The following is a 14713-nucleotide window of genomic DNA, read 5'->3' as shown; positions in this document are numbered from 1 at the left end:
AATTTAATTAATTCTGAAATAATTTTTAAAATTCAAAGATATTTACCAATGATGTTTTCTCATAGTTAAAGTGAATTTTGTTCCGCATTCTTGGCATAATTCTGATTCTGACCACGGTGATTCTTGTGGTAATTGATCTAATAATTTATGCAATAGTTGATTGGTTGCTAATTTGAAATTAAATATTGTCACGCCATCTCGATTTTCAGCTCCTAAGCAAGCACCATTTTTTACTAAAACTTTACAAAGAGGTGCCTGACCTCGCATAAAAGCTAGTAGTAATGGCGTGTTGGCATCTAAATCAGTAGCGTTTATCGGATACTGAGGCATTGACTCAATAAAAAGTTCAGCTATGGCTGCTGCCGTATTATCTTTGCCAGTACGACATAGCTCATGCAACGGATTCCTTCCTTTCAGATTAACTGCTTCGGCATTTATGCTACATTCTGTCAGAAGTTCTCGCACGACAGATAAATGACCTTCTCGAACTGCAATATGCAACGCATTATTACCGTCTCCATCCATTGCATCAAAATCAGCTCCATTTTGTATAAGTGCTGATACTGCAGCTAAATTACCTCTCTCAGCTGCAATATGAAGAGCAGTTTTTTGAGTTGCGTCACGTTCATTAATTCGAGCCCCAGCCAGAATTAAGTTTCTAATAATCATTTCGTTTTTTGATGCTGCAGCCAAATGAAGGGGAGGAGTTTGGTTAACATCATGGACTCTCGAATTGACATCTACTTGTATCGCTAACAAGAACAATACAGATTCAAGATCATCTTTCATAATCGCCGTATGCAAGAAATTCCTGCCGCGTTGATCCATTTGCTCTGCAGCATTTGGTAATCGTTCCAAAATATTTTGTGCTGCTTTATGATTTCGAATTGTCAAAGCACTAGCAAAAGGCGTATTTCCTGTTTTGTCACGTATTTTTAAATCAATTCCAGGATGACACAATAAAATTGAAATGATTTCGGCATGTTGATTTTCGATTGCTATATGAAGAGGTGTTTTGTTATCTACATCAATGCTATTAACGTTTGCGCCGTGATCAATTAGTGTTTGTAAAACTTTTGTTAATCCCCACTGACAGCAAAGATGAAGCGGGCTTGCTTTATCCCTACTTTCGTCTCCCCCTTCACCATTTGGACCGGGCTGTCGCGGCGAATCTGAGTCACAACCGCTCTTTATCAAAAATACGGCAGCATTTTCTTTGTTCTCATCAATAGCTCTATGCAACAAGTTTTGTTGGCAGTCTTCAGGACCAGGGCCCCAGCAGTCTGTATCAACCCCATGTTTTACTAAAACTGAGGCAATATCAAACAGATCATTGTCCAAAGCCGTCCAAAGTGGTGGGTCACCTGAAAAAAATAATATTTAATAATGAAACTAATAATTTTAACTATATTATTTTAAACCTTTGTTATCTGGGGCACTCAAAGAAACACCTCTTCCACAAAGCGCATCAACAACAGTAGGCAAATGGCAATGAATAGCCAATTGTAAAGGAGATTCCTGTTCCCCAGTTAATTCATTCATATCAGCACCTTGATCAAGCAGAAATATTGCAGTTTTCGCATCATGATTCAAAATAGCTTGATGCAATAGTGTCATATCTTGTCCATTTCTAGCGTTTACATCAGCGCCACCTCTAATTAAAATTGGCACTAAATCGTTATTATTTAAAGACAATGCTAAACTGAGAGGCGAATCTCCATTTACATTTTTGCAATTAAAATCTGGTTGTTCATTTTCCATTTGCTCAAGTTCCTTAAATTCTGCAAATTGTTGAATAGATTCCAAGGAATTATATTCAACTGCAAAATGTAAGGGGGATTTTAAATCAGCTACACTAGATTGTAAATTTGGTGATGCTCCACTTTCTAATAACTTCTTTGTTAACTTTGGTAAATTTTTTTGACAGGCCATGTGAAGCGCTGTCATTCCTTTCACATTTACATGATTAAGACTGGCATATTCAGCTAAATATAAAGCAGCGTCTTCAAGTTTTTGAGTTATTAATAATTGCAATAAACTATCGCGAGAATCCGTTTGCAGTTGATTTGGTCGGGCACCCAAATCTAATAATTGCTTCGCTAACTCATAAGGAGGACCATCGGTGAATGGGGGCGTTAAACTAAGTTGCAAGGCACATTTTTCCTCAACTGTTCTAATGTTTAAATCAATTTCTTTACAGTTCAGTAGTGCTTTAATCATTTCCTTGTGCTGAGATATTATAGCCACATGAAGAGCCGTTAGACCTTTCGAATTCTGCAAATTCACGTCACATTTTAATGCTAACAATTTTTTCCCAACTTCAAGCATGTCTTTGTAGGTGTCTGCATCGGTTGAATCTATTGAGTACTGTGATACGAGATGCAAAGCAGTATCGGATGTCGTTCTATATTGTATGACAAATTATTTAATAGAATTATTAAAACAAATTTTCTGAAATTTTATTTCAATTTACATACTTTGATGTTAAATTAACGTCACAGTTCCTAGCCAGTAAAAATTCTGCCGAAAATCCGTCACCTCTTTTAATGGCATCAATTAAAAGTGTATTCCCCTATAAAATAAAATGTTAAATTATAAATATTTTTAAATTATGGCAGAAAATTACTTCTGCAGTGTAAGCATTGATGTTTGCTGAACCATTTTCGACCAAATTTTTCGCTATTGTTTCGTTTTTTCGCAGCAAAGCTAACTGAAGCGGCAATTGACCTTGAGGAGATATGCTATTAACGACTTCATTCAGCTGAAATACAAAATAGTTTTATGCAATGAAAATTCTTTAAAAGTGCTTCAAGTTTTATATTAACATATGTATGTACATATGTATTTACTAATTAAATAAAATGAACAATTTGATAACACTAATTTAGGAAGGCCTAACTCGGAGAAATGAATTCAACATAAAATTTTTCAACATAAGCATTTTTTTTTTTTCAAAAGGATTTTGAAAAAAAAAATGCTTATTAGATTCACTCTGTCTGTCCCTCGCGGACATGTTTACAAAACTTCTACATTCTTGAAGATAAAAAGCTGAAATCAAAGACCTCTGCAAAATGCTATTTTTTGATTATTTATTTTGCAGAAACCATAAATATTTTTCAAATTTCGCAAACTCAAAAAAGTTACCGCTGGGTTCTTTTACCGTTAAGTTAAATTTTAAAAAAGTAATATGGCCCTAAAAATTAACTGTTATTCTTCTAGACGATGAAAGAAGAAGTTAGAAATTTTAGCACTTTTAAAAAAGAAATCAATAAATAATTTATTTGGTTAGAACATTTTCTTCTTATTCAATTGCTTCCACTTGTTGAAGGGAAAAGTGCTATTTTACAAACCATTGGTTTCCCAACTTTATTTGAGAGTAGAGATAAGAAAATAACAATATTTATCACCCAGTTCAATGTGTTTTATGCATATTGTGCAGAAATTTCTGCAAATTTTTTACTATTTTTTTTCAATTTTCATTACCCATAATTCTATACTGCATCGATAAAAAAGTGGAAAATTTTTTCACTAGAAAACAATATATAGTATACTACTACACTATAGTACATTATGTGCGTATGTGTATTTTTTTAGTTTCAGCAGAATTGTGAATATTTACTTAAGAATGTTTAAGACTTTTACAAATCATATGATTGGCTTAATGGCAGAGGACGTAAAGCAGAACAAAATTTAAACAGGAATTTATGTGCATACGGATGTAAGTATATTATGTGTAAGTGTAATCAAAATTTCATAAATAGTGTAGGAACATTAATTTACCAAATAAGTAGCAAAAGATTGTTATAACAAATTTCAATAAAATTGTGGTAGTTTTAAGCAAGTGTTTACAATTTTTAATGTGTAAAAATATAAATTAAACTAAATGAAGCAAGCACTGACAAACTATAGAATTATAAATAAACAAATCAAATTTAAATAAAAGCAAAAGTTTATTATTATCAAAAGTAGTTGTGTTAGCATGAACATATCTAATATATAGCAGATTAGTCACATAAAGTGTGAATAAATGCAAAAGTATAGGATTACTAGCAGTCATTTTGAAACAAAATTGTCATCGAGATAATTAGAGGGTAGGTGCTGTAAGGCAAACCTAAAATATTTTCCAAGTATTTCTTACAGACGGGCGGAATCAAAAATGAAGCCCAATACGAAGCAAAAAAAATGTTAACTATAATGCAAAAAATTCATACCCAAAAGAATTTTTTCTTATCAAACAAAATTATAAGAGTTCGATGTATATTTTATTTGTAGTATTCAAACAAAAAATATATTCTTGTTTCTTTCACGGTTCTCACACTTTGCAGAAGAATGAAGCAAAGCATATTATGTATATTATGTGTTTAAACATAGTTAATCATATTGTAAATATTTGATATTCTTGTCAGATAGACATGCAATTTTTAGTTTTCCAACTGTTTGATTGCTTTCATCATACAAAGCAATCGAACAGTTCGTAATTTTTACAACAAAGCAATTAAATGGCTTGTAATTTTTTACAAACTGATTGCAATTTTTAGCACTTTTCCAAAAAATTTTTTGAAAAAAGTGCTTATTAGTTTCACTCTGTCCATCCGTTCGTCCGTCCGTCCGTCCGTGGACACTTTTTTTGTTTACAAAACTTCTACACCCTTGAAGATAGAAAGCTGAAATTTTATATGTACATAGATCTTTACTAGAAACTTACTTCCGTAGAATAAAATTTTTACCTATCTCCCCCCCTCTAGAAGTTATACCCTCCCAAAACCTTAAAAATGGCCTTTTTTAACTATTTGTTGCAATGAAACCATAAGCATTTTTGAAATTTTGCAAACGCAGAAAGGCAGCGGCTTGCTTTCCCTAGCGCGGTATACTACAGTTAAACTTTAGAAAAACAAAATGACCGTTCAAATTTACCGTTATCTAAAGTCCTTTTTTTCCAGATTTTTGATGTCGTTTATCTTCTAGACCCCAGCTTGTAGAAGCTTGAAATTTTAGGGACTTTTAGACATTAGCAAATAGTTCATTTCGTTAGAAGAAAATTTTTTCCTACTCCACCCCCTCTCAAGTTATCGCCCCTTGAAATTTGTAAAATTTGAATTTTTGACACCTTATATTTCCGAAATCGCACGTTTTTTCAAATTTCTATAAACGCAAAAAGCTAACGGTAAATTCCATGACATTAAAAAATATAATTATTTTCCTTAACTCACACAATTAACCCTTAAAATCGAGCATTATGTTAACCCCTTTTTATATTAATTTTTGCTTTATTTCAAGGACTGCATGTATGCATCATCCTAAAAATATGCAATCCTAGAAAGAGTTTTGTATATGAATGAAAATAATTTTAATAGTGTGATAGGTATACATAGACTGTATTTAAAAGCTGAATTTTCACTTGTTGAAGGGAAAAGTGCTACAATACAAACCATTGGTTTGACCCAACTTTATTATTTAACGCATTCGATTTGAAATTACACAATAGTTTAGTTGCATAAATTTAGGAATAGCTTAGTTGCCCGCAACGATTTTATAAGAAAAATGCATGTTTATTTAAAAATATTTTTAATAACATGAAAAAAGTAGCATATTTGATACTTTTCTGTTAATATTGTCACACTATTTTTTTTTTTAACCTAGCATAATAAAATAATAATTTCGAAAAAGGTTTATGTATTCGTGTATAAATATAGTTAATGTATGTGTGTACAGATGATTTTACTTAATACATATGTACAAATTCTTTACTATATAATAGCAAAATTTATAGATACAGTTGCGTATTATAGTATCATTGCCAAGCAAGTAGCAGTATCAAATCAAGTAATAGAAACAAAATATTTTACAATATTATTTATATTCGATATTTTTGCGTTAATACATACATATATATATATTAATGTTCGGAGTCGTGTGCATAATTATATAAATGTAGCTACAATCTACATACATACATACATATAGCAATATAAAACAATATAATATAACTAAATAAGCTTGCAAAGGAATATTTTTTATTTTGTTTTGTTTCTTTTTTTTTATGAAATGAATTTTCTTCTTTCAATATAATTTAAAAATTTAGTTGTGAATCAACTGTCGTAAAGAAAAGATTCGAAGATCGGAGTTTAAAAGAATAGAAAAAAAAAAACGACAATAAAATTTTTACGTGCATTTTTACGAGATTTTTATTTTTTTTTGTCAAATACCTTGATGATCGAATAAGTTTTAATATTAATACTCGTAATTTTTCATTTTAAATTTTTTAAATGATTTTTTTTTCTCTTGTTTAATTTGACTTTAAATATTTTTTAATTATAAATTTATATAACGTATTTTAGTTTTTGCTTCACAGCGCCAGTTAAATAAAATTTTAAGATTCCAAAATTAATCTATTATACAATTTTATGGAATAAATTATAGAAAAAAAAATCAATACGAAAATAACAAAATAAAGAAAAAAACAAAAAATAAAAGATAAAAAAAAAAAAAGTAATTTAAATGAATGTCAAAGAATGACGTAAAATAAACGTTTCTTCACTGATAACAACAAACAAGGAATAGTAACAATAAAATAAAAAAAAAGTAAAAACAAAAAACAATAATAAATTTTTAAACCTGATGTTAAAAAACAAACAAAAATAACAATAAAATATTTTGTAGAAAGCACACAAACCCACCACGAATTTGTTGAAATATAGAAAGGAAAAATGGAAAATAGGAAAATTCTTTTTGCAATAATAATAAAAACAAAATAGAGAAGCCAAAAATTCATAATAGAATACTAAAAAAAAATTTAATTTTAATTCTCACCATCCCAACTTTACGTATTATGCGTATATTTTTGTATGTTTTGTCGTAACATTAAGAGATACTTAAATGAGAGGTAAAGTTAAAGGAAATTTCTCTTTTTTTTTTTTTTTGCATTAAATTACATGTTTGGTTTGACGTTATTTTTGTTTTTATAATCTCAAGGTACTTTACAAACTAAAAGAACAAGAACAAAATCAGATAGAAAATTGTATACTCACATGCATACATACCTGTATGCTAATATATCCAGGAACCGGTTGTTAAAACAAAAATTATAACAAAAAAAAAAAAATACTAAAAATATTACGAAGACGAAAACTAAAGACTTTAAACCCGTTAACATTCTAAACAAAAACAAAAAAAAAAGAAAAATTAAAAAACGATGAGGGCAATAAGCGAATCGCGTTTTTTTATATTAAAAGTAATAAATTTTATTTTTTGTTTTTCTGTTATTAGTTTTTTTTTTTTTTTATATGTATATTAATACTGCTAGAATGTAAGATACTTTAGTTTCCTTTTGAATTTACAATATGTTTTGAACTCAACTACGTGATTAAAATAAAGAAATTCTAATATATTTTTTTTTTCCACATTTTTGATAATTCTTATGATTTTTCATTTAGGTTTTGCCAGGTTTTTCTATATATGTACATACATACATACATATGTATATGTAAATAATTTACTAATTTTATTATAATGTTAAAAACCGTTATTATTGATGGCAGAATTTTGAAAAAAAATTTATTTTATCTATTTAAAATTTATAAGGTTTGTTTAAAAAATTAAAAATTGTTGTAACTCTAATACATAGATATATATATGTACACACATATGTCATATACCTACATACATATGTACATAGGTACATAAATTTTATTTTTTAAATTATAGCAGAAGAACCCAATTACAATACTCGTAAAGATCGCAATTTAAAATTTAGAAATATTAATTCTAAAATAATAGAGTTTTTAATTTATATGTGCTTACAAGTGTACCTAAGTACAATATTTATACATACATATATGTATATGTACATTATATCGAATTAGTTGATAGCCATAATAATTATTATTATTTGTGAAAGCTTTTATTTTGTTAAAAATTTATTAACGTCTTCAAAACCTTTGGGAGAACAAAAATAATTTCCATTTGTGTATGAATTTTATGTATCCTAAAATAAAATGAAGCCTTCGAAGTTGGATACATGAATTAAATTTATAAAATTTTAACGTCTTTTAATAAGTGCAAGCACCTAAATAATAATATTCGTAATTCTTATATGTATATCAATGTCGTATTAATTTAATAGTATATAAAAGTGATACGGATTCATTATGAATCATCAATGTTTATCTTTTAGTTTTTCATAGAATTATTGGAAAAATATTAATGAGTACGACAAAATTTTGTATTATTCAAAACAAAAGAATGAATCATTAATATTATAATTTGTGGATAAAAATTTATTATGTACATATTATGTATAACAATTATACATATTTAAAAAATTTATTTATAAACAAAAAAAAAAGCAGGAACAATAATAATAGAAACCACAATAATATGATTTTATAATGGGAACAATGTACTGAGTTTACCATGCCATAATTAATTTTTTGTTATTGTTTAGAAAATTTCATAGTTTTGGCACATTGCTTTTTAATTAGAAGAGGAAAAGAAAACAAAATTAATTTGCAACAATAAAATTTATTTTTTTTTTCGACAAGCATTAATTAAACAATTTATTTAGAGGTACATATTTGTGTTGTACATGCAAACATTACAAGAATAATTTTTGGAACATACCGTGAAAATTTTTATTTTTATTACATTCTTTGAATATTTTTCAATATATAATTGAAATAAAATTCTGTTAATTATTTAAATCTATTAATTAACAATATTTCCCATATTAATTTATTTCCAATTATTGAAAAATTAAATTCAAATTTTAGATTTAAAATACGGTATAAGAACGCATACTTGCGTATATGTAAATATTTAGCTAGTGAATATGGTAAAGATTCATTAATTCAACAGTGAATGATACATAATTCAAAGGATTCGAAAAGAATGGAATTACCTAATTTTGGAAATTTTGGAAAATTTAAAATATTATGTTTTTGCTATGAAATTGCACTCATTTTTCATTTAAAGAAATTTAAACCTATTTAACAAAAAAATTAAATATAGGTATAACATGTAAATAATTAAATTAATTAAATTTCTAATATGTACATTATATTATACTATTATATATGATACAAATTGTAATAAATAAACCATATGTGGACAATTTTTTTTTAATTTACATGTATACGGTTTCAATAATTTCTAACGCAAAATTTTTGTATAAGTATAAGTATGCACATATTTGCATTTAAATAATTCTTATTGTTTATTAAATTTACTCATATAACAATAATTTTTCTCTGGTTTTGTTGATTTTTTGTTGTCAATTTCTTTATCACACCCAGAAAATTAATTATAATGTTCTTACATAAAAAAAAATGTTAATTGAAATGGAATCAATTGAAAATTATTGAATTATCAGAAAAATATTTATACTTATATAATTATATTGGAAATTAAAGCAAAATTTTATAAGTAAAAACGTGCTATTATTTCGATAACCTTGATTTAGATAAGTACATATGTATTGCAATTCAAAATAAATAAAAAAATTGAAATCATTTGGTGCATAAAAAATTTTTCTTTTGGATACTATCCAAACTTTTTTCACTTCCCCAAATATATTTATTTTGTTATTCAATAGATTTTGAATGCATCTATCTTATAAATAAATATACTTGGTGTGTTTAAATTTATATTTTCATTTAGCTACCTTTATACGAGTATTCTTTCATGTTTTCCTATAACAAAAGAATTGCAGCATAGTAAATTTTATGTATGTACATACATACATATATGCGCTTCTTTTAAATTATTTATAAGATAGGTGTTTCAAATTTTAATATTGAATTAAAGTTAAAATAATAACAAAAATGTTTAGAAAATTCATAAATTTCAAGGATTAAAATATTTCAATTCACGGATAAAAAATAAAAAATCTAGAATAATTATTTAGAATGAGTACCTACTTATATATAAATGCATGCAGTGTTATTTTTCATTAAGTATGTTTAAAATGTAATTGAATCTTGAATGGAAAGTTTTTAAACAATATTTTGTTACGCGGAAAATTCAATTAAAAAGGATAAGAGCATTATTAAAAATAGTAAATAAATAAATTGCACCAACAGGCAATAAAATTAATTATGACAATATAAACATAACTTAAATATGTGTTAATATTTAATTAAATACATTTCTTTATGATCTAATTATGATCGCAGTTTTGCATACAATCGCATTTGAAAGATCGATTCAAAAATTTCATTTTAATTTCCAATGTTATCAAAAATTCTGAAATTTGAAAAATTCTGATCTATAAGATTTTCGAAAATTTTATAAAAAATGCATATTGCAAAATTATAGTGTCATACTTATGTACGTATCTATGTATGTATGTACTTTATTATGCCATAAATGTTTGTTATTTATTTAGAATTTTTAAAAATTTTCTTGCACGTTTTCATACATATGCAATTTGTGCGTACCACATGCGAAGCATAAAAAAAATTTAACAAAATAAAAAAAAAAAGGACTGAAAATATTTTTTTATATTTCTAAATATAATGTCGATGTAGTTATGTATGTGTGTGTGCATATGAACCCTCAGGAAATTCATAATATTAACTATAGCAAAATTTTAAGTCAATAAAAATTATTATCAAAGTTACGGTTCATTTCTTTCAGTCAACTCTCTAAGTTTGAATTATAAAAACTAGAAAATATTTATAGTTTTATTTTTAATTTGAAAGCAATTTTTATTATTGAAATTATGATTACCTAGTCAGCTTTTTTCTATAGATTAATGAAATTGCTGAAAGTGTTAAATATTGGCTTGAAATACAATTGGTACTGAATAAAACTCTTAAGTTATTATTCTGTATCTTCTTTTATTTAGTCACCTTTCGTTATATTTCTAATTAGAACCAAATTTTTTTTTTAATCGGATTCCTCATAATTAGATTTATTGCATTGCCAAAAAATCATGTATTTAATTGAATACTTAATTCTTAAATTTTTTTTTCAATTTTCATTACTCGGGTTTTACTGTATCTTTTGAAAACAGGATGAAATCAAAAATGATACAAGCAAAAAAAAAAAAATGTAAATTTTTCATATTAATTACCCACATGTTTAGTTTTATGCTTTCATTTCAAAAAGGATATGCCTCTGTGTATACATATCTTTTTACTTATAAATATATGTACATATGTAAATGCATGTGCGTATGATTAAAGGCGAGGCAATGTGTGAACAATAAAGGGTAAATTACAATTAATATATTATATGACCGAAGTTAATTTGGTAACATTTACAGATGTTTTTAGTTTTCACATTGTAGTCATCTATATACATACATAATATTATATATATTATGGTATTATGAATAGAAAGTGTACAATGTTCATATTCGTGCGAATATATGAACAAAGAAGATTATTTTGTAAAAAAGTATTTAAGTACGATTGTTACTAATAATACTTAAATGGGAGCGACTACAATAATTTATATATTTCATTTCCAGGAAAATGTAAAGTTTTTCACACGTGTTTTTTTTTTTTTCATTTCCAGTTGGAATTGGTGTTCTCATCGAACATTTTTTACGAGTATAAAGTAAACTTACTGTTGTTTACACATGAATATTTCGATTTAATCCATCAGCATTAATATACATACATAAGTATAAATATGTATGTAAGTAACCCAAAAATAATTGATATTTTGAGATAAGTGATTGCTTAATGCAATAAATAGTAAATTTAATTTTTCGTATTTTGTATCTTAAAGTACAAAAGTAATGAATTCAAAATTTGCTAAAAATTTTCGTATGAATTACAATATTTTTTTTTGTTTTTCGAAGTACTATTAGTAGTTTAAACAGAATATTTGTTAAAATTGAAGCCATTAGTTGAAAAAATATGTAATTTAATACAAGAAAATAATATAAATTTATTATAAACTAATTAAATTTATTTATGAACAATTTTATCAGTAAGTTGAAAAAAAATTATTGTAATTTGAACAAAACCATTTCCCTTGTTTGTATGAACTTAAATTTTTATGTTGCGTTTTAACCTTTTAAAATCACGTACAAATAATTTTCTAAAGTTTCGCAAATTACATATTCCACAATATTAAAAATAAATTCAATACCGTTTCATTAAAAATCGTTTTACTAATGCATTTTATAAGTATATTATATATGTACATAAAATGGAACTTAAATTATGGTTACTTGTAGATCGAATCCAATAAAATTTATTTACAAGTAAAATAATATTAAAATTAAAGTTTATATTAGTTTTAATCAAAATTACACACAATATTTCACGGTTTGGTTACAATATTTCACGATTTTTTTGCCTTTTTGTTATTTTTAGTTGATTTTTAATTATTTTATTTCTATTTCTTAAGTATACAGTACAAAAGTTTGAGGGATCAGGGAATTTTAATAAGGGAATGGATTTTACATATAATTAGAATATAATAAATTTGTATAAATTAAAGTCTAGATGTTTTACAAGAATTTTTAAACCCCACTGAAAGTTGTCGGTAATATTAAAGTATATACAAGTACTTATGTACCAATATAATTTTTTTCTTCCAAATCTTAAATATTTTCAATAGGTACTTATAACAGGCTCTTACTTACACAATTTTCACATATTATTTTTTGCAAAACTTTATAAAGACATTTAAAATTTTTGTACATACACACTCTTGTTCACATTATTTATTGAGTAGAAACGTGATTTTGAGATTTTGGGAAGAAAAATTTTTTTCTCTTTATACTTGATTGTTTTATTGTTTTGTAAAGTACCTATATACAAGTATGTTAATTGCATGATTTTTATAATGTAACAAAATATCCGAATTTTTCGATTACATTAAATAAAGTTCCATGTCTACATATTTTTGTTATATTATAAATTTGTATATGTATATTTTGTAATAAATACCGTAAATTACTGCAGCAAATTTACAAAGAAATGTAAAAATTAAGAAAAATAAAAATGAATCAAATTTAAATAATAACAGGAAAAAATTAAAATTTTTGAAATTTTAGTAAATTTAATAGCAAATTATAAGCAATATTTAAATAAATTTTATTTATTCTATAAATTCTCAAAGAAAACTCGCCATTATTAAATTTATTAATACTTAAAAAAAAATATTTTTACAGGTGTGCAAAAATATCAACAAAATATTTAAACTTTAATAAACCAACAAAAAAACAAGTTTTTTTTTTTAAATAATGAATTATAGTTAGTACAAGTAGTAAAAGTTTTTGGTTTTTTGTGAATTATAAATAAATTTAAGGGCAAGTAAAAGAAAATTAATTAAATAATAAAAGTGATTAATTACAAAAATAGTTACTCATAATAACAAAAGAAAGTGTGCTAAAATTAAAAATTCAAAAATAATTACGACAAAATGTCAAATAAAACTTTTAATATGAAGAATTCAACAATATCGGAGAAAATAAATTTTAGGAAAAATTATAAATTAATTAATTTTAAATGGAATATTTCAACAATAATTTATGTGATATTATTTTCAACACTATTCTTAGGTTTGTATACAAGAAAAAGATTAAATTTTATTTAAAAAATTTTCTGTTTTTTTCAAATTTACAGGATTGCAGGATATTTGGTCAAATTTTGATCACGATGAATGTGATTAATGACCAATAATATAATGTATGATATCCTTGAACCACAAAAAAAAAAATATAATATAATTATACTTATATAAAAATTTTATTTACAGGTTCTTTTTACAAAAGAAATTTTAAATTGTACATGTATGTATATAATTATACGTATGCATATATGCATGTGCATTACATTGATTTTTTAATTTGTGTTAAATTATACATACTATGTGTTTTACAAATTGAAATAATTGTTATAGTGTTGCTGTTCAACAACCTTTAGAAAATTGCTTACTTTTAAGTTTACATAACTGTTTACATGACGTATTATACTTTAACTACAAAAATGTTATTAATTTGATTATTTAATAATTAAACCCTAGCGCGATAGTATCAAATATTCATACATACATACACTGTATATAAATGCATGCACGACAAACAATTAATTATTATTTATGATTAGGTGCGCCTAAATTAGCGCCATTTAAATAATAATAATATTTGTTTTTTAGAAAAATTTTATTACAGACACTTTTATCAGCTATTAAAAGATATTTTTATTCAAAAATTTTATTGATATTAAAAATTCGCGCTCTCTCTTAATGATTAAATTCTTAAGAATTTCACATGTTTTCCAAAATTCCAAGTGATTCATTATAGGTATTAAGCTTATGAATTTTCTTTTTCCGAAAATTATTCCCACACCAATTACTAATTGAATTACTTTAAAAATTTGAATGAAGTGTTTTAAAAATTCGCTATAACACTTATGAAATTTCACTTTAATATTGATAATAATTTCAAACTAAAAAAATATTCTATAAAAAGAAAATAAGCACTTGAAACAATTTATGTATGTACATACATACATATGTTTAAAAATTCATTGATATTTAAAGTAAAAATTTGAAACAGATTCTTTTATTTACGAAAACTGGTCTGCGTTTTCTTTTATTTGATTTTTATTTTATCAGTTTTCATATCCTACTGTTTAACAAAGTATACAAACAACATCAAATTTAGGTACCGGAAAAAATATTTTTTGCACATGTTCTTTTATTATAAAACAAAAATTTTGAAATATGTATATGTATAAGGCCAGTAATAATT

At 25.3% G+C, this 14713-nt stretch overlaps 2 protein-coding genes across 3 annotated transcripts in view; one reads left to right on the top strand and one right to left on the bottom strand.

The window, feature by feature from the left end:
* The window catches only part of LOC129609572 (rabankyrin-5), a 49458-nt gene that overhangs the window by 499 nt on the left and 34246 nt on the right, over positions 1-14713 (bottom strand). The window contains exons 3-6 of the mRNA XM_055521567.1: positions 2627-2761; positions 2478-2572; positions 1422-2404; positions 47-1364 (exon numbers count right to left, since the gene is read on the bottom strand). Of these exons, the coding sequence (XP_055377542.1) occupies positions 47-1364; positions 1422-2404; positions 2478-2572; positions 2627-2761 (2531 nt within the window). The remainder of the gene's footprint in view (positions 1-46; positions 1365-1421; positions 2405-2477; positions 2573-2626; positions 2762-14713) is intronic.
* The window catches only part of LOC129609574 (uncharacterized), a 40319-nt gene continuing 31707 nt past the window's right edge, over positions 6102-14713 (top strand). The window contains exon 1 of one of the 2 annotated variants that reach the window (XM_055521570.1): positions 6102-6883. In XM_055521570.1, the coding sequence (XP_055377545.1) occupies positions 6877-6883 (7 nt within the window). In that variant the 5' untranslated portion in view covers positions 6102-6876. Of the gene's footprint in view, positions 6884-13305; positions 13520-14713 lie in introns of those variants that run through there. The other variant, XM_055521569.1, reaches the window with a different exon arrangement.

The sequence above is a fragment of the Condylostylus longicornis genome, unplaced genomic scaffold, assembly GCF_029603195.1.
Source record: "Condylostylus longicornis isolate FDR11 unplaced genomic scaffold, ASM2960319v2 ptg000040l, whole genome shotgun sequence".
NCBI classification, from domain to species: domain Eukaryota; kingdom Metazoa; phylum Arthropoda; class Insecta; order Diptera; family Dolichopodidae; genus Condylostylus; species Condylostylus longicornis.
The sequence above is the reverse complement of the archived record's forward strand: the minus strand, read 5'-3'. Positions and strand labels throughout refer to the sequence as shown.